Below are 21,958 nucleotides of genomic sequence, written 5' to 3' on the forward strand. Positions count from 1 at the left end.
ATACAGCTTGACAACACCAATTTCTATAGGGTAAAGAAAAATTTTGTTTCATTCACAGCACAGCATATGTATCAGACAGAGTAAATGTTGTTTTGGAAGCCTGCCCACACAGGAAATGCAATATATAACTTGATAGAAGAAAGACCACCACGATACCTCCTTGAGAAACTATACTGATTATATGAAACAACTTTTTCTTTCTGTAGGTGCATTTTATCCTGAGCCACAGGAGCAACAAAGTATTAAATGAAAGGAAAAATGGTGGTAGGCCTTACCATTCTCAAAAAGAGTTTTCACACTGATGCATGCAACTACTGGCCTAAACTGCTGAATTCAGTATGTTGTAGAATGAAAGAGTAATTTTTGTGTTCTTTTATTATGACCTTTTTGGGATTGAAAATCTCTGAAATAATAAAAAGATATTCTGCAACCAGAGGTTCTAAGAAACTCTGCTTGTTCTATTTGGACATGTTATCCAGAAGACAATAGAGCCCATGTTGATACCATGCTCCTTAACTTTCAGAAGCCATTCAATACCTTGTCATTTTGCAAACAAAAAATACAAGCTTATGAATTTCAGATTAACACTTTGGTTTGGTTGAAGACTTCCTATGAAATAGAATTCAGTATGTCAATTTCAATGAGGAAAATCCTCAAATGTTTGTGGATCATTACTGTTTACCTGTTGAGAATTCATGCTTGGATCATGAACTTGCAATTTACACTTACACTAAACAAATTATTTATGTTTAATAACATAATTGATGTACAATAATTGTCTACTGTCACATCTGGATAATATTGAGTACAATGTGCCCAAACTAATTTGTGGTGGAACAATCACATACAACTACTTGTAGTAACAGCAGGACCCACACTGGAGTTCATTATAAAGAAATGCAATTTGTGCACTAAGGAGGTAGAATACAGAACCCTAGTTCAGACAATGCTTGAGTGTTGCTCATCAATCTATGACTCCTACCCAGTAGAAAAGAGGAAAGATGCAAAGAACAGTTGTGTATACTGTCATGGATTTATTTAGTCAACAAAAGTGCATCACAGAAGTGCTCATCCAGCTCCAGGATCTTACACTCCAAGAGCAGATTTGTTCATCAAACAGAGCCATATTGTTCAAATTTTTTTAGTAATAAAATGCATTATGATATTTGAAACACAACTACCACAATTTAATACAATCAGCTGTGAAACAGTATGATGAAATCTATAAGGTTCAATAGGCTGTTATTTCTAAAGCACACATAGAATGAAATGATCATTCTTTCTAAGGAAAGGAAATACATAGTTGGAAGAGTAAGCAGTGCCTTACTAGATTGGCAGTCAGTACCTAGGCTTGGACGTGCATTTTACCAGCTCCACGACAGACACACCTCCATATACTAGTGGTTGATCAATTACACAAGTACCAGGCTCTTTGTGTTTTTCAGTTTCGATCTGTCTGAAATAATAACAGTGATATGACAATACGAATGTGTGTGTGTGTGTGTGTGTGTGTGTGTGTGTGTGTTTTCTAATAAAGTAAAACAGGATTAGCTATTTGTTCCTGCCAGTGTCAGAATTCAAGTTCAAATATCGCTGTAAATGAAGGGAAATGCTTACCAGGCAAACGTGTCAGCTACTCTGTGAATTGCCATTGCTGTTACTCCATGTGTTGTTTGTCGCACAGCAACAGCTGAATTTTTCCTTATGTCAAAGAATCGTACATCACCTGAAACACTGTAATAAAAAGGATGATTTTATATTGCTTGTGGTAGCATCAAGAACAATTTCTTAGATTATGGCAAATAATTTAGGAGCATACCATCCACTGACGATTTTGTTGTGATTGCGAAGTTGTACATTAACCACCCATGTTGCGTGTTCACGCCAAGTCATGATTCTGGCCTCCTGAGAACTTTTTCTTCGATCAAATAAACGCACAGAACCATCACCACAGCCTGCAGCAATAAGTGCTGGTTCTGAAAAATGTAACAGATTTAACTGCAGGACTACAACATGGGCTCTGTAAATTCAGAGGTACACATGGGAAAATATGGAATGTTTAATCCTGTTTACAGAGTGTGTCATAACAGACTGGAATTGAATAAGACTGTAGTTACTAGCTAGCTGACTGTAATAAGAGAAGTATTTGAAACAATGAAACATGCTGAATATGATGAAATGGTATCTGTTTACGGGTTCTGTAGTAGAAATGATCTTACTGCAACATGTTTACACTTGTTGAGTATGCTGAAATGATATCTGTTTATGGGTTCTATAGTGGAAATGTTCTTACTACTTGTGAAAAATCTAAGAAAATTAGACTGACACAGTTTCTCCATACATGTATTACAACTAAATATGCAACTGAACACAACATTGACAAAAAGGAAAGCATTCTTCAGTTACCTAAACAAAGTTCTATAATTGATACGCTGATATTTTAGGACATTTACCAGTGTTCCACATGCAGTAGTATAGAAAATATTAAGCTAAAACAGCTTAATCCTTTTCATCAACAGCTGAGACACATCTTCACACAAGCAGTGTAGCTTAGCAATAATTTAATTTTATCAGTCACCTATTAAATTCATCCATACTGTTCACTGAGACAACTATTTTCACACATGACTGTTTTAACATCCTCAGCACACACTGGTGACACGAGGGATGCAACAGTGGGAACAGAGGGAACGAGCAGTGGGGAACTGGGGGCAGGGAGCATGGAGTAGAAGTGGTGAGAGAGCACAGGTTGAGAGTGGCAGAGAGCAGTTGTGAGATGAAGTGGCAGGAGAAGAGAAAGAAATAAGTTTGGGAGGTGCAGAGATAGGCTGTACAGTGTATGGGAAAGATCAAGAGAGCCATAAAGAGTCGGGGTAAGGGGAAGATATATGAAAATGGGAAAAACAAGGACAAGAGGAGATCTGATTTGCAAGACAAGGACAAGAGGAGATCTGATTTGCTTAAGTCCCAATAACTTACCTTTGATCATTGCCATTCTCTGCTTTTGCTCTGCAAAATATACTGATGAGGCAACAAATTTGGAAATTTGTGGTATGGTCTTATGGGACCAAACTGCTGAGGTCATCAGTCCATAAGCTGACACCCTACTTAAACTAACTTACACTAAGGACGACACACACACACACCCACACCCGAGGGAGGACTCAAACCTCCAATGGGAGTAGCTGCGCAGACCGTGACAAGATGCCTCAGATCGCATGGCTACCCCGCGCGGCCCGATGAGGCAACATATTATGTCCACCTGCATAATGCAACATGCAGCAATTCTGCATGGCATGGATTTGACAAGTCCTTGGTAAGTTTTTGGTGATATGTGGCAACAGATGACTATGTACAGGTCACACAATTCCCATAAACTAAGGGCTGGTGGTTTGTGAGTACAAAGCTGGCACCCGACAGCATATCAAATGTGTTTCATCAGGTACAGATCTGGCATGTTTGGTGGCCAAGGCATCAATGTGAATTTGCTATCATGCTCCTCAAACCACTGTAGCATAATTGTGGCCTTTTGACATGGAAAGTTATCCTGATGGAAGGTGCTATAGTCACTGAGGAAGACATTGAGAATTACGTGATGCAGATAACCTTCAATAACGATCACATAGTACAGGTGCCTTCAATTACTGCCACAGGTCCCATGAAAGTCCAGGTAAATGTCCCCATATCACAATACTGCCCCAAGTCCTTGGCACTGTGCACGTTTTGAATAGTTGCTAGCCGGGATGATAGCATACCCAGACACGGCCATCAACCTTGCGCAACAACAAATGCAATTCATCTGACCAGTTGACACATTTCTACTGATTCATGGCCCAAACTCAATGATCCCATAACCAATGTAATTGTAATTCGTGATGTCATTTGGCCAATGTGGGAACATCTAGGGTCACCTTCAGTGGAGCCCCATGTTTGACAATGTGTGTTGAATGGTGTTGTCTGGAACTTTTGTGCCTGCACCACCATTTCACTCTGCCATCAGATCAGACACCTATCCTGCTTTACAGAGTTAGCAAACTTTCAATTACCACATTCTGTGCTGAAGTGTGGATGTCCAACACTTTGCCATCTACTTGTGGTTTCATCACCCTTTGACCATTTTCCATACATGTTCATGACAGTATCAAGAGAAGAGATTCACTACTTCCAGGCACTGGGCCATAAAAACTGCCCTTTGTCAAATTCAATTATGTTAGTGGATCTGTATTGTTGCTAGAATAATTCCCTGTTTGTCTCTGCTGCATTTGTGTGCTTTCCTTACTGTGTCATGCGGCTGCAATGCCACCAGGTTGCATTCAGTCTTGAAGTGGGCATTGGTCATAACGTTTGGGCACATCAGCCTATAAAGCCAACAACCAAAACCATCTGGTGCACATAAGATGTCATTCACTGAGACAAAGAGACAGAATAGAATCTGTATTTTCCTGACTAACCTTAGCATCTTGACAGAAATAGAGAATTTAGATAACACTGTGATGACCCATTGAAGCGCTCCAACAACAAGAACATTTCTTTTCATTTGTCGACATTATTATCCTCTATTATGTTACAAATAAATATTCCCATCCTATCCTACTGCCCCTTACAATCATAGCACTATTTAGAAAGCTGTACGGTGTTGACAGATGAAAAGACTTTATGATATAAAGCTTATAAGTTGTATCCTTGGTGTGCACTATCTTTGCTACGTGCACAGGCAGTATCTTTGGTAAATGTATTTTCGCACCAATAGACTAAGCTCCACATGTTGTCAGTGCACCTGAGCTTGTATGTGTGATAGATTATTAGAACGATGGTAACACTGACAGTTCAGTACATATTTAACAGCATTTTATGACTTAATAAGTGTCGTACTCATCGGATCTTGTGGGACTCTCAAAGTCAAAAGGCTGCATTTTGACGACGACATGTACTCATGTCAGATAATCTTATATTGTGACAGAATGTAAGTTATGTACATTTCTCACCAATTTTTATAATTACACTACTATCTTAATGAAATGTTTGCTTAATTATGTATATACACCCTGTGCTTCACTTTTGTATTTTTTTGTGTTTAGGTAACTTTTGCAATGTTACTTGAAAATGGCCCTAAGGCTGAAATTGCAGTCGTAATAATAAATATTTTATACAGTCAACGGCAACTATGACGTCTTTTAAGAAATATTATGTGACTGTGAATCCCAACCATAAGAAGTTAATCAAACAAGAACATTGGTTAGAGTACTTGCTTAATGTTACTAGCATATCAGCTCTCTTTGTGTTATTTATTCACAATACTGTTAACTTAAAAATATACTGCTGATAAGAGCCATAATCATCCTGCAATCTGTGGTTCTCTCTCATGTTTCAATTAAAATAGTAGATCACATTGTTCACCATGTCATACAGAATTCATGAAGATGGTTTAGCAACTACTGGGTCACACATAAAAGTTTGCATCCTAAATGGAAGTTCATTTTTTTCCATCTTCCAACAGTTCGTTCTACAGCACTGCAGGTTCTGACAAAAAAAAATCTATAGCATTATTCTGTTGGAATGGGACTTTTCCATTTCTATGCCCATACTACTTGAAGACTTAAAATAAAAACCACTGGGGCAAAAATCACAACTGTAAATGATGATGTGTGTGAATGTAGATTTATTGTTTCAATTTTTTAAAGTATAATAATTAAGGCTTGTTATTATTTCATGCATAAATGTACAGTTGATGTATGATTTTCTCACGTTTAATGTGCAAGAAATTATAGAAATAAAGTGAAAGAATTTTTAAGCAAACTACAGCATTAAAATAAATAAATAAAAAATGTTCCTTACCCATATCATCGCTTGAAATACTTGTGATACAGCAATCAGCACCTGTAGGAATGTCTTGCACCTTCAGTTCACTTTCTGCATCCCACAGCCTGATGACACGGGCATCACCGGTCACAACTAATTGTTGTGATTTTTGTTCCCAGTGTGTCACCAGTCCAGCCCCTAAATGATAATCATAAACATTGCACAGATTATGTAGAACAGGGAAATATTTAGCAGAAATTGGGACTGAGGTACCGGTTTATTAATGTATAGGAGTGAACTAAATGGCTCATTTAAACATTCACTTATTTTCAACTATTCTACTACAAGCAGAAACAATTACGACACAGCAGCCTCCATGAGTTAAATGATCTAATAAAACAGTTCCACAGAAACAACATATAATAATAAAGACAATACTACCACCAAAAGCAGGCAGAGGTTTGGGGTGTGAATGTAAACCAACTCTTACATGAGACTGAAGAGAACACAAATTTGTTTTACAGAGGTTATAATGTTACAATAACGTGAGTAATTAGTAGCAGACAACATCCTTGAGACTCTGAAGGTAACTCAAAGATAATATTTGTACATTTCAATTGTTTTTGCCAGAAATATGTACTATTGGGCATTGTATTCATGCCCCATTGTGAGCCTGAGCTTTTGGGCATTGTGTTCATGCACCAAGTGGAAATACGAGCATGATTGTATCCATGCACTGCATATCAAGGTTAATTTTTCCATATGAGTAGAACACATAATTATGTTTCATTGAGAACAACTAAATTTAACACTTAAGAATATCTAGAATGCCAGAATGTGTAAAATTCATAAAAAAATTATTGTTAGTTTGGAGGGGACTATTTTGTAAATTGGGACTGGATCGCAAGCAGCACAGGTGGTGAGGGACCCAGGCCCATCTTGCTCAGTGTCTTTTCCATTGGGGCACTGTTGGGAGTGTAGTCAAAAATGGAATAAAGTTAGGTACATCTTTAAACTGTGATTTTTATTTGGCCTAACCAGCTGCATGCATTTAACAAATCATGATTCAATGCTACGACTGGTGAAGAACTAACCAGTCATTTCACCCCCTAAAGAGTCAAAACAAAACAGTAAATTTTATAACAAGATTTTTTTTGCCACCACTTCTGGTTAACATTAGAAGATGCAAATGGATATGTTGCAAGCTAACATGTACAGTGATACAAGCTGGCAACAGCAGCAGCTTGTACGAGGGTTGTTTAAAAAGTTCTCGGAATCATCTCGAGAGGTCAGCGCTAGCGCAACGAGATGTTCACGGGATATTCATTGGACTGTTCCCTGCAAATGCGTGCTACGTCAGTGCTCTTGGAAGAGAGCTGAACTGGTGATGTGGCTCTGTTGTTGTTCCCACATAGTGATTTGCAAGGATGGAAAAAAAAAAAAAAAAAATCGAGATTTGAGCCGTGATTAAGTACTTTGTAAAGCAAGGTATGAAAGAATAGGACATTCATGCCAATTTCCAGAATACACTGGGGGGGACTCTGCTCCTTCATATTCAACTGTTGCCAAGTGGACAAATGAATTTAAATTTGGTCGGGAGAACTTAGATGATGATCCGCGCAATGGTCGGCCAAGATGTGTCACTACTCCAGAGTTCATTGCAAAAGTGCACAAAATGGTCATTGAGGAGCGCTGTGTAAAAGTGCGTAAAATTGTTCACACTTGGCAGATGTCATCTGGAAGGGTATATCACATTTTAACTGAAGAATTATAGATTATTATATTATTATTATATTTTATAATATATATTATATTATATTATATATTATATATTATTATTATAATGATTGTTCCCCTTTAGGAGAGCGATTGGACTTGAATTCATAATTTCATCTTCGGATGTTTTTCTTCTATGCTTCCCAAAATCTCCTCATCCTCTCAGAATGCTCCTTCTTCCGTTCCTCTGTCCATTTTTTACCAGGCTGACGCGATGTTCTTTCCCCAAACTTCACACTTGTGATTTTATGCCGGCACTCGGTGCGATCTTCGAGATTTTTTATGTTGATCTGCTGTAGATCCCTCTGGACTTCTTTCAGCCATTCTGTGCCACATTTACTCCTTGTTATAATATTGAATAATTTCTTTGCTGTTCTGGAGTCTTTCATCCTGTAGGTGTGTGTATAAAATTTGGCTCGGCGCTTTCTGATTTCATCTGTTACTATGTTGATTTGTTACTATGTTGATCTTTCTATAGAGTTCGTCTTGTGGTCTCTTCATCCAAATGCCATTTTTGTTGATTGGACCGTAAATCTTTCTGAGAATTTTTCTTTCCTGCTTTTCCATTTCCTTAATTTTTGAATGACCATCAATCACCATTGTTTCAGCCGCATAGATTGCTTCTGGAAGAATCACTGTTGTATAGTGCCTTAATTTTGCGTCTGTCGAAATGCACTTCTTGTTGTAATGCGTCCATGTTAGCTTGTAGGCCTTCTGGAGCTTGGTGATTCTTTGTTCATTGGCAATTCGGTTTAATCCTGAGGACTGTATAGTTTCACCGAGGTATTTAAAATGGTAGACTTGTGCAATTTTACCATATTTTGTTATTAAAGGGGATTTATTTTCTGGCTGCCTTTCCATATATTGGGTTTTTTCATAAGATACCTGTAGACTGGTTTTTTGTGAAATTTCATGTAGTTCTTCCACTGCGTGAATCGGTTCTGTTCTGTTATTGGTGACGATTGCAATATTGTCAGCGAAAGCAAGGCACTTGACTTTAATTCGGTTCTCTTTCTTGATACCAATTTGGATACCCTTTACGTGAGGTTCCCATTCCCTGATTATCTTTTCTAGAACAATATTGAAAAGGATTGGGGATAGTCCGTCCCCCTGTCGGACTCCAGATTTGATTTCGAAGGGTTCTGATACTTCGCCCATGAATTTCACTTTGGCCGTTGTTCCTGTAAGTGTCTATTCTGTGATTTTTCGTGTGTTTCGGTCGATCCCAAATTCTTCCATGATTTTAAACAGGGTTCCACGGTCCACTGAATCATATGCCTTTCTGAAGTTGGTGAATGTAACTACTGTGTTTCTGCATTTCCTCATTTGTAATATTGTCTTTAAGCACCAGATCCGTTCCGCACATGAGCGTCATTTTCTGAATCCGGTCTGGTATTCACCAATTAGTGTATCTGCTTGGGATTCTATCCTGTTTAAAAGCGCTTTGGAAAGGATTTTGTAAGCGACTGGGAGCAGGGAAATTCCTCTGTAATTGTTCATGTCTGTCTTGTCGCCCTTTTTGTGTAGCGGGTAAATTAGAGCGCATATCCAGTCCTCTGGTATCTGCTCCTTTATCCATATGTCTGACATTATATGGTGCAATTTCTGCATAAGTATAGGATCGTTTAGTTTCCAGAACTCAGCAATGATCCCATCTTCTCCTGGTGCTTTGTTATTTTTCAACTGCTTGACTATCTCCATAATTTCTTCAAGATCCGGGGCATGTGAGTCTGGGTGTGTGAATACTGGAGAAGAGAAGACAAGTTTTTCTTGGGGTGGTTCGCAGTTGAGGAGGGAACTGAAATATTGGGCTAAGATTTTGCAGTTATTTTTCGTGTTGGTTTCCAAAGAGCCATCGGGTTTCCTGAAGCACAGGCTAGGCGCTTGGTATCCCTGTAAGTTTTCTCTGAAAATCTTATAAAAATTTCTTGTATTATTTTTGATGAAATCCTGCTGGATTTCAGAGAGTCTGTTGTTGTCATATCCCCGTTTTTCTTTTCTAATTATTCTTGAGGTCTGTTTTTGAGTTTTAAGAAAGTTCTCCCAGTTTTCTTCAGTTTCATGACTGCTAAATTTTTTCCGTGCAGTTATTCGGTTGTCGACTGCCTCATCACAGGTTGCATTCCACCAGCGATGTTTCCTGTTGCGAGGGGGTTGTCCTAATTTGAGGGCTTCCTGAATTTTCTCTGTTAGTTTCTTCCAGTCTGTTGATTTTTCCTGATTAATTTGCATGATGATTTTTTTCTTTGTCGAGTTGCAGATATTCCGGATCTGGTTTGGTACTTTTGGGTGGCCTTTTTAGCATTCTGTTGGTTTGGAATTTTGTTTTTATTTGGAGAAGATGATGATCTGATTCAAAGACACCTTTGCGGGTTCTGATGTTTTGAATTTCTTTTATTATATGTATATTATATATTATTTTATTTATTATTATATTATTATTATATTTAAACTGAAGAATTATAAATGAAAAAATTATCTACAAGATGGGTGCTGCAACTCTTGATACTGTATCAAAACTGCATGAGAATGGACATATCAGAACAATGTTTGGCCAGTTTTAGGAGAAATGTACAAGATTTTTTGTGCTGTTTTGTAATGGCATATGGAACATGGGTGCACTACTAAACCCCAGAGACAAAACAACAATGAAAGCAGTGGACACATGCTGATTCTCCGCCACCAAAGAAAGCAAAGACCATTCCTTCAGCAGGAAAGGTCATGGCATCAGTGTTCTGGGATGTGATGGGGATTCTGTTTGTAGATTATCTCCCCACTGCGCAAAAAATTACTGGAGAATACTAAGCTAAACTCCTGGACAAACTGCAACAAAAGATACATAAAAAAGGCCAGGTTTTGCAAGGAAGAAAGTCATCTTCCATCAAGACAATGTGGGCTCGCACATGTGCCGTCGCCATGACAAAATTACATGAACTAAGGTATGAACTATTGCCACACCCGCCTTGTTCACCTGATATGGCTCCATCAGACTTCTATCTCTTCCCAAAACTGAAAATTTTTCTTGGTGGATGAAGATTCACTTCAAACGAAGAACTGACAGCTAGAGTTAACAACTATTTTGCAGGCATGGAGGAAACTCATTTTCAAGATGGGATCAAGGCACTGGAACATTGTTGGAGCAAGTGCATTAATCTACAAGGAGACTACACTGAAAAATAAAAAAAAGTTTCAGTGATGTAAGTACTTTTTTTCTATTCTGTTGCGAGAACTTTTCAAACCACCATCGTACAAAAAACAAAGATAAAAAAGTTGTAGCAGTACAGATCTAGTAATGAATACATTCATCCCATAAAACTATAAAATTATTAAGTTTTGCAGTACACTATGAAAATATTATGGTTTTGCAGGTGAAGAAGATTGGGCAGTTTCAGCTGGATCCTAAAAGCAAAGAGTTATTCTGGTCTCATTAATTAACCTAAACCCATTACCACTATCAATCACTTCACTAGCAGCTTCATGTGTCAAGTTTTTTGTACTGATTAAACTGCTAAATGAAAAATCAGTGTAATTAAATTGTTAATTTTGATGAACTATGACATATAATTGCAAAATAGTTACATTAAATCTTGAGATAAAAAGTCTAAGTCAATATACTGTACAATCCAGTAACTGTAGGTATAACCCCAGTTGTTTGTCACACCATGAGCACAAGGAATTAATCATTTTACTGCAGTTCTATCAGGCTCAGATTTTGCATTCGGTACCCAGTCATTCAAGCCAGATAAATGTGCTGCTATATGCTGGCTGAATTGAGAGATTGAAGTCCAAGATGGTGCACAGTCCAGCACACTTTGAATAAACCAATCAGAGTGTGTGGGAAAGAACCCATGTCACTGCCTCCTGTCTCTGCCTGCCAAAAGACACTTCTGAGTCTCGCTCTCTCTCTTTCTAGATCTCTTGTCTCTGTCTTTGTGCCTCTTGTACTGCAGCTCTCCTCCAGGGCAGATGTACTCTCTTGTAACTGGTGTCTTCCCTGCCTCAGTCTCTTTCTATTATTCTGCAGTCACCCTGAAATATCACTGTTCTTTTTAACTCCTGGCTATCCACCCTGTTGCACATGCAACTGGCATATGAGAGATTCTTCATGGAGGGTCTTTCGTAACCCATATTTGTAATAATAACCTGACATTTTCTTGATTTTATGACTTTCATTCGCCCTGACAATCCACTTTTTCTATGCAGTCACATTCTACTCAGGCCATCCTGTACAGTCTGTTGTTCAGAATCAGGGTTGTAAGTTCTATTTTTTTATGGTCTTTAAGGTGAACATTTAGGACACTTCTGTATACTTTGCTTAAATGTGTACCAACGTTGTGACCCATTAGCTTGACCATATTCAAAAAGACAGTGAGCAAGTAGACACCACATTACATAAAGCATATATAGGCCATGCTGGAGAGCTCTGGATAGAAGAATGTGCTGTGAATGCTTGGAGCTGACTATGAAGATATTCATTAATGGCACTTTTACACTTTTATTTGCTTTCCAAAACAAGAAAACTCTACACTGTTTTTTTTTCCCCCTCCAACTTCCACTGACATAGACGCCACAATGACATTATGGTCACTAATACCTTCTTCTAGATTAACTTCCTCAAAAAGATCACGGCTGTTTGTCGCCAAGATATCTAATATGTTCCCATCTCAAGTTGGTTTTCTAACCTAATGCTCAAGCTTGTATGTTGAGAGTGCTCCTAGAATAACTTCACACAAATCTTTGCTTCTGCCCCCTGTGATAAATGTGTTATTTTCCCAGTCAATGGATGCTAGATTAAAGTCTCTACCTATAACTAATGGATAATTTGGATATTTACTATCTACGTACTCAAGACTTTCCCTGAAACGTACTGTGATGTTTGTTGTGGATGCTGGTGGCCTATAAAAACATCCTAATACAATGGTCAATCCTTGTCTGACTGACAGCTTTATCCAGACTATTTCACAGTCCGACGCAGTACTGATCTCAACTGCGTTCAAACAGCTTTTAACTGCAATGAACGCACCACCTCCCATAGCATCAGTCCTATCCTTCCTAAACATTGTCCAGTCAGAGTCCAAAATTTCACTACTTTTTATGTCTGGTTTCAACCATCTTTCGGTACCTAATACAATATTGGCATTGCTACTGTTTATTTCGGAGATTAACTCGGGTATCTTGCTACAGACACTTCGACAATTTATTAACATGAGCTTCCAAGAGACTGTGTATACATTCAATCATAAAAATGCTAGAAAGTACACTAAGATGACTGTTCAGTAATTATGACGGGCAGCAAGAGAGGGATGATGCTCTAAGAAATGAGAACTACTTGCCATGGCATATTAGTGCGTGTGTGTTTTTAGACACTGAACTGTGTCATCGTACTGCAACACTCAACTCTAGGGTAAGCAGTTCACTAGATACCTGTTCTTGCAATCCGTTGGAAGAGAGAAAATGACAGAGTTCAACAATCTCAAAGAAAATGACATGGGAGTAGATACATCTGCATCTACTCCCATGTCATTTTCTTTGAGATTGCTTTGGGAATCTGTCATTTTCTGTCCTCCAATGGATTACAAGAGCAGGTATCTAATTCAATTGCTTACCCTCGAGTTGAGTGACTCCGATTAAATTTGTCACAGTACAAGAGCAAATTTAAAAGTCTATAAACACACACTCACTAATATACCATGGCAAATAGTTCTCACTTCTTAAAGCATCAGCACTCCCTTGCTGCCCATCATAATTAGTGAATAGTCATTTTAGTATGCTTTCCAGCATTTTTATGACTGAAAGGATACACAGTCTCTTGGCAGCAGCACTTATCCATTGTACTGAGAGTACATACAATCAAAGGTAGGATGAAGGAGACTAATATTAAAATGAGGAGCAATGTTGATCCTACAATGCTCTATGGACTGTTCAGGCACTTTTCTTTAAATGTAATTCAGATGATTTGATTTCAACACTGTTTATAGCTGAAACTTATTGCAGTGTAAGGACAAGTCTTATGGTAAATAGTCAATCATGAATATGCTATGACAAAAAATTCCTTAGCAATGTAAAAATTCATTTCTTTCTGCTGAGGTTGAATACCTTAGGGTAGCACTGTAATGACTGCAATATTATGTGCTGCTAGGTAATTTTTAATCTATTATTTTATATTAGGATTAACGTTTCAATGTTTGTCTCAAATTTTTTAACTGTGCACAGTGACTTGCTTTTTGGTCATGAAGTTTTTGCCACACCATATATTTTTTTTACATTAGATACATCGAGCCACATGATCTTGCTGTTTCACTAATGCATTGTGCAATATCCGATTTCGACGTTTTAAGATAGTACTTGTATATTGTATTCTGAATTAGATTGTTTACTAACTCTAATTTTCTAGCTCTATTCTACCATCTCCACACATATATGAACTTCCCTATTTTCTTAATTTCTCAGTCTTGTTGTAATGCATCTATCTCTCTGAGATTAATGTCCCACATAATCTGTCCTTACTCAGAAAATTTAAGACCAGATCTCTTCAGCAAGGTCATACAAATTATCCAGTGTGCTTAGAGTAGCATCTCAGTTTTGAAGTAATAAGATGAGGTCATCAGCTAATGCTAACCAATTAATTTTTACATTTTTAACTTTCCTTCCAAAGTAGATTTCTTGTATTTCTAGACCTGATTTCATGTTCTCATAATATTCTCCAAGACAATATTAAAAAGGATTAGTGGCAGTTCATGCCCTTACTTGACACTTGTCTTTATTTTGAACAAGGCTATTCCAACGAACTTTACTTGTGAGAGTGTATGTCAGGGTTGGTTTGAATGATTGCTCTCACTTTCCTACCAATCTAAGACTCCCCAGGATGCTATATTATCTCTGCCAGTCAATTGAGCCACATGCATTTTTAAAGTCAACAGAAATGACCACGTGTTCGGACTTCTTAACTTCTTACAGCCCACTTTCTTACAATGTTTAAAAAAAGTTGTGTGTTTTGTCTATAAACTACCCCTCCTTCCTGTCTGTCTGTTCTCCAACTTTGTTTAGTAGGTATTTTGAGTGTATCATGTAAGTGATGCTACATGGCCACCCTAAGGTACAAGCACAAGGAGTTGTTCTGCAGCTGATGAGGGTCTTCAGAACTACACCATCAGAGGCTTTCCTCATTATTCTGGGAATATGGCCAGCTGTCATCACAACAGAATACCTCACTGCAACACATTGTATACTGCAAGATAACTGACACAAAGTCCAACGGGTTCCAGATTCCATAATTAGTTAAGTCTTTGAAACTGGATAGATAAATTGCTGCATAACTGCGACAGTGGACATAAGGAACACTGAACACACAGTGCTCACAGCACACAAATCACAAGTTTATCACAAAAAATGGTTCAAATGGCTATGAGCACTATGGGACTTAACATCTGAGGCCATCAGTCCCCTAGAACTTAGAACTACTTAAACCTAACTAAACTAAGGACATCATACACATCCATGCCCGAGGCAGGATTCAAACCTGCGACCGTAGCGGTCGCGCGGTTCCAGACTGAAGCGCCTAGAATCGCTCTGCCACACCAGCTGGCCAGTTAATCACATCAACTGCAGCAGGGGTGCAGTAATTTTTATGACTGGACATAGTCTTTACCCCCACTATTTACACAGAATGGGAAAGAGATCACCAGCACAGTATGACAAAGATAGCTTAAGATATCTACAGTGTGTGGTATTAACATGCCCTCTCTAAGTGGAAGTTAGAAGGCAAGATCGCCTCAGGGCAAGACACAGTTACTGATATTGAGACTTACATTATTAAACCTTGAATTAAACAATATATTTAGGAATAAATTAAACCTGTTTACAATAGATATTAATAACAGTGACAGTGGCATAGATTTATGTTAGCAGGAGAGAGGAACCGATTGATACTGTAGTTACCAGTGACAGAGGATGTGGAAGCAGACATCTGTAGTGCAAATGATGACTTGTATTGTGACATGCAAGTGATGCTGGCCACAAATAAGTTCATGAAAAAGACAGAAACAGTGTGTGACCAGTCAGAATTTCTATCACGGATAGGCCCCACTCAGAAAGCAGCAACATCATACAAACTGTCTGTCTGTCTGTATGACTGATCAATGAAAACACTGGTCAGGGACAAGCTCCACTATAAAATGGCAGAGGTTGGTTAATGGTGAGTTTCCAGGAGTTCTACCAAATTGCTTCCATTTTTTGCACAATATTTCAACAACCGAGACAGCCATCTTCTTCACACATTGTGAGCTTTGCTGTTACGTGTATTCATTCCCTGGACTTCAACCAGACTGCAAATTGTTGTTCTTCTTACGCCACTATTTATAGCTAAATCAAATTCCCCACACCCACTATGCTCTTTTGTTTCTTAGAGCTCACATTGATATTCCATGAAATGCAAACTCTCAATGTTTTCCAGCTCTGGTGGATGTGATGACCAATGAGATTATGATAAAATGAGAGCTGAGCCCCAAGTGTTATTAAAATTTAACCCTCTATCACTGTTTATTAGGTTTTCTGACATCTTTATTTCTAAGGACTGCTTAATTATGCTACCTCAGAAACTAAGCATTGCACCATGGTAATGGTCTCAATGTATTTCATTTCATGATTATACTTGAGGCTGTGCTTGGTGACACCTGATTTGCCTGTTTTAGTCAGGTGTGTCACTGATGTTCCTTGCATCTCTCCTTGACCATTCTGATAGTCAGCCCCACATAAGACATGCCACATTCTCATGGGATGTGATACACACTCAGATTTTGGAGAGCACTTTTTATCTCAGCTGAAAACTGCAAAATACATTGGATGCTATGTTTCTTTCCAGATATTAAGCCAGCATAAGAGAGACAAGTAATTTTTGGTTTCTCTTCCTCAGTCTCAACATCTTCCTCAAGCAGTCTTGATTTTGACTGCATCACCCGTTCAGTTTCATGATCTGAGTACTTTTTCTTGCGGAATAGTATTCATAGGTGTAATTCTTTGGTGAGGTTCTCCTCATCTGAAAGTGTCTTAGCTCTATTGACCAGAGTGTTCAGCACAAAATTTATTTGTGACAGATGGTGATGGCTCGAGGCATGGTGATAGAGGTCAGTGTGCATGGGTTTTCTACATACACTGTGATACAGGGATACGTCCATTCTTCTCTGAACTAACATATCAAGGAAGGGTAGTTGCCATATTTTTCAAGCTCCATTGTAAGTTTTATATTACAATGGATGGAGTTTAAATGTTCCAGAAACTTTTGAACCTTTTCTGCTCCATGTCACTAAACCATAAATTTTTTGTCCATGAACCAACATAGACGTGTTGGTTTCAACTTGGCAGAGTCTAGTGCTTTTGCCATAAAGTGTTTCCATTACATAGAATATCAGTGTGAAATCTTTAAAAAAAGAACATAGTGGAGTTCGTGATTTGAACTTGGCTATAAATAGTGGTGCGAGACAAACAATAGTTCACAATCTGGTTAGAGTCGAGGCAGCAAGTAACATAACAGCAAAATTTGCAGCATAGAAATCGATTTCTCAGTACGTTGATGTCCCTAAGAAAGTGTTGCTATTAACAAGTTGTACCCTCATTTGCTAAAATCAGGCCTCACATTAACACACAAGTGGAAAATAAGATTATGCACTGTGCAAGCCTATCTTTAGTATGAGAGAATTAGTGATGCCCAATGAATACTAGATGTCACTTCAAAAGGGCTTTTTCATTTCCACCTTTATGGGTTGGTTGAACTCTCTGTACATTCCCAGGACTGGGTTGACAATGTGAAATAATCACAAGCTGAATCAATGCAGTTGAAAATGTCTAAACACTAGGATGTGGATGGTGTGATGAGCCCTGCTAAAGAACTACATTTCACACTCACTCCAGAAATGCTATCAACAGCACATTACATCAGCTCTGTTTTGCATGTTGTAACTTCTTTCCAACTGGAAGTAGTAAAACAGGTTTGCCATGAAGCCTGTAGAGAAACTGTCAAAGTGCCAATGCATTTATGGTGTGGCAACATCTACATCTACGTCCCATACTCCGCAAGCCACCTGATGGAGTGTGGCGGAGGGTACCTTGAGTATCTTTATCAGTTTTCCCTTCTATTCCAGTCTCGTATTGTTCATGGAAAGAAGGATTTTCAATATGCCTCTGTGTGGGCTCTAATCCCTCTGATTTTATCCTCATGGTCTCTTCAGGAGATATACGAAGGAGGGAGCAATATACTGCTTGACTCCTCGGTGAAGGTATGTTCTCGAAACTTCAACAATAGCCCGTACCAAGCTACTGAGCGTCTCTCCTGCAGAGTCTTCCACTGGAGATCTATCATCTCTGTAACGCTTTCGTGATTACTAAATGATCCTGTAATGTAGTGCGCTGCTCTCCGTTGGATCTTCTCCATCTCTTCTATCAACCCTATCTGGTACAGATCCCACACTGCTGAGCAGTATTCAAGTAGTGGGCGAACAAGCGTACTGTAACCTCCTTCCTTTGTTTTTGGATTGCATTTCCTTAAGATTCTTCCAATGAATCTCAGTCTGGCATCTGCTTTACCGACAATCAACTTTATATGATCATTCCATTTTAAATCACTCCTAATGCGTACTCCCAGATAATTTATGGAATTAACTGCTTCCAGTTGCTGATCTGCTATATTGTAGCTAAATGATAAGGGATCTTTCTTTCTATGTATTTACAGCACATTACACTTGTCTACATTGAGATTCAATTGCCATTTCCTGCACCATGCGTCAATTCGCTGCAAATCTTCCTGCGTTTCAGTACAATTTTCCATTGTTACAACCTCTCGATATACTACAGCATCATCCGCAAAAAGCCTCAGTGAACTTCCGATGTCATCTACAAGGTCATTTATGTATATTGTGAATAGCAACAGTCCTACGACACTCCCCTGCGGCACACCTGAAATTACTCTTACTTCAGAAGACTTCTCTCCATTGAGAATGACATGCTGCGTTCTGTTATCTAGGAACTCTTCAATCTCATCACACAATTGGTCTGATAGTCCATATGCTCTTACTTTGTTCATTAAACGACTGTGGGAAACTGTATCGAATGCCTTGTGGAAGTCAAGAAACACGGCATCAACCCGGGAACCCGTGTCTATGGCCCTCTGAGTCTCGTGGATGAATAGCGCGAGCTGGGTTTCACACAATCGTCTTTTTCTAAACCCATGCTGATTCCTACATTGTAGATTTCTAGTCTCCTGAAAAGTCATTATACTCTAACATAATACGTGTTCCAAAATTCTACAACTGATCGACGTTAGAGATATAGGTCTATAGTTCTGCACATCTGTTTGACGTCCCTTCTTGAAAACGGGGATGACCTGGGCCCTTTTCCAATCCTTTGGAATGCTACGCTCTTCTAGAGACCTATGGTACACCGCTGCAAGAAGAGGGGCAAGTTCCTTCGTGTACTCTGTGTAAAATTGAACTGGTATCCCATCAAGTCCAGCGGCCCTTATTCTTTTGAGCGATTTTAATTGTTTCTCTATCCCTCTGTCGTCTATTTCGATATCTACCATTTTGTCATCTGTGCGACAATTTAGAGAAGGAACTACAGTGCAGTCTTCCTCTGTGAAACAGCTTTGGAAAAAGACATTTAGTATTTCGGCCTTTAGTCTGTCATCCTCTGTTTCAGTACCATTTTGGTCACAGAGTGTCTGGACATTTTGTTTTGATCCACCTACCGCTTTGACATAAGACCAAATTTTCTTAGGATTTTCTGACAAGTCAGTACATAAAACTTTACTTTCGAATTCACTGAATGCCTCTCGCATAGCCCTCCTCACACTACATTTTGCTTCGCGTAATTTTTGTTTGTCCGCAAGCTTTGGCTATGTTTATGTTTGCTGTGAAGTTTCCTTTGCTTCCACAGCAGTTTTCTAACTCGATTGTTGTACCGCGGTGGCTCTTTTCCATCTCTTACGATCTTGCTTGGCATATACTCATCTAACGCATATTGTACGGTGGTTTTGAACTCTGTCCACTGATCCTCAACACTATCTGTACTTGAGACAAAACTTTTGTGTTGAACCGTCAGGTACTCTGAAATCTGCTTTTTGTCACTTTTGCTAAACAGAAAAATCTTCCTACCTTTTTTAATATGTCTATTTACGGATGAAATCATCAATGCAGTAACCGCTTTATGATCGCTGATTTCCTGTTCTGCGTTAACTGTTTCAAATAGTTCGGGTCTGTTTGTCACCAGAAGGTCTAATATGTTATCGCCACAAGTCAGTTCTCAGTTTAACTGCTCAAGGTAGTTTTCAGATAAAGCACTTTTAAAAATTTCACTGGATTCTTTGTCCCTGCCACCCATTATGAATGTCTGAGTCTCCCAGTCTATAACCGGCAAATTAAAATCTCCACCCAGAACTATAACATGGTGGGGAAATCTACTCGAAATATTTTCCAAATTATCCTTCAGGTGCTCAGCCACAACTGCTGCTGAGCCAGGGGGCCTATAGAGACATCCAATTACCATGTCTGAGCCTGTTTTAACCGTGACTTTCACCCAAATTATTTCACATTTTGGATCTCTGTCAATTTCCGTCGATACTATTGCACTTCTTATTGCTATAAACACGCCTCCCCCTTCACTGTCCAGCCTGTCTCTGCGGTATACATTCCAATCTGAGTTTAGAATTTCGTTACTGTTTACATCTGGTTTCAGCCAACTTTCTGTCCCTAGTACTATGTGGGAATTGTGACCGTTTATTAATGAGAGCAGTTCTGGGACCTTTCTATAGATGCTCCTGCAGTTTACTATTAGCAAATTAATATTCTTATTCCCTGTTGCATTTTGTCTACTCCTACCTTGCCGCATCTTGCTGCGTCTTGTCGGGCATAGGGAGGGAATTTTCTAACCTAAAAAACCCACATGTGCACTTCACACGTACTCCGCTACCCTTGTAGCCACTTCCTGCGTGTAGTGCACAGCTGACCTATTGAGGGGGACCCTAAATTTCTCCACCCGATAGCGGAGGTCGAGAAATTTGCACCCCAGATCTCCGCAGAATCATCTGAGCCTCTGGTTTAAGCCTTCCACTCGGCTCCAAACCAGAGGACCGCGATTGGTTCTGGGAACGATACTACAAATAGTTAGCTCAGATTCCACCCTATGAGCGAGGCTTTCCACCCTCACCAACTCCGCCAACCACCTGCATGAACTGAGGATGACCTCTGAACCCAGACGGCAGGAGTCATTGGTGCCGACATGAACAACAATTTGCAGTCGGGTGCACTCAGTGCTCTCCATCGCCGCCGGCAGGGCCTCCTCTACATCTCAGATGAGACCCCCCGGCAAGCAGACAGAGTAAACACTGGCCTTCTTCCCCAACCTTTCTGCTATTTCCCTAAGGGGCTCCATCACCCGCCTAACGTTGGAGCTCCAATCACTAATAAACCCCTTCTGAAGGGAAGGGTACTCAGATCATCAAACAGAATGGGTAAGGCAGTCAAAATGAAGAACACCTAAGAATAGGGTTGAGATTGCGACTAAGGAAGAGAAGCCAAACATTTCTTATCTTCATCTATATCTATATGATTATTTTCCAATCCATTACTAAGTACCAGGCATACTGTTCATCAAACCACTTTCAAAATATTTCTCTACCATTCCACTATCAAACAGTGCATGGTAAAAACAAACACTTAAAATCTTTCTGTGCATGCTCTTATGATGATCGTTTCTCCCTCGGTAAGCGGGCACTGTCAAAATATTTTCCCATTCTGGAGAGGAAGTTGTCGAACGAAATTTTAAAAGCTCCTGCTGCAATGAAAAATGCCTTTGTTTTAATGATTGTCACCCCAATTCTAGTATCATATCTATGGCACATACTATTTTGTGATAACACAAAATGAGCTGTCTTTATTTGGGCTTTCCTGACGTACTCCGTCAGTCCTACCTGATATGGATCCTACATCACAACAGCAATACTTCAGAAGAGGGAGATAAGCATAGTGTAAGCAGTCACTTTAGTAGTCCTGTTGCATTTTCTAAGTGTCCTGCCGATAAATTGCAGTCTCTGGTTTGCTTTCCCCACAACATTATCTATGTGGTCATTCCAATTTAAGTTATTCATAATTGCAATACCTAATTATTTAACCGAATTTATGGCCTTTAGATTTTGTAATTTATGTGTAAATTAGAGGATTCCTTTTAGTAATGATGTAGATGAAATTACACTTTTCATCATTTAGAGTCAGTTTCCATTTTCCACACCATACAAATATCTTGTCTAAATCATTTTGTAATTGGTTTTGATCATCTGATGACTTTATGAGATGGTAAACGATAGCATCATCTGCAAACAATGTAAGAGGGCTGGTCA

The 21,958-nt window shown here is 39.0% G+C and overlaps 1 protein-coding gene across 2 annotated transcripts in view; it reads right to left on the minus strand.

Annotated features, from left to right (window-relative positions):
• LOC124596648 (regulatory-associated protein of mTOR) overlaps positions 1-21,958 on the minus strand; it is a 320,526-nt gene that overhangs the window by 8,430 nt on the left and 290,138 nt on the right. For both annotated transcript variants that reach the window (XM_047135883.1, XM_047135882.1), the window contains 3 exons: positions 5,836-5,997; positions 1,820-1,976; positions 1,618-1,734 (listed from right to left, as the gene is read on the minus strand). In XM_047135883.1, the coding sequence (XP_046991839.1) occupies positions 1,618-1,734; positions 1,820-1,976; positions 5,836-5,997 (436 nt within the window). The remainder of the gene's footprint in view (positions 1-1,617; positions 1,735-1,819; positions 1,977-5,835; positions 5,998-21,958) is intronic.

Source organism: Schistocerca americana, chromosome 2, assembly GCF_021461395.2.
Source record: "Schistocerca americana isolate TAMUIC-IGC-003095 chromosome 2, iqSchAmer2.1, whole genome shotgun sequence".
Classification (NCBI taxonomy): domain Eukaryota; kingdom Metazoa; phylum Arthropoda; class Insecta; order Orthoptera; family Acrididae; genus Schistocerca; species Schistocerca americana.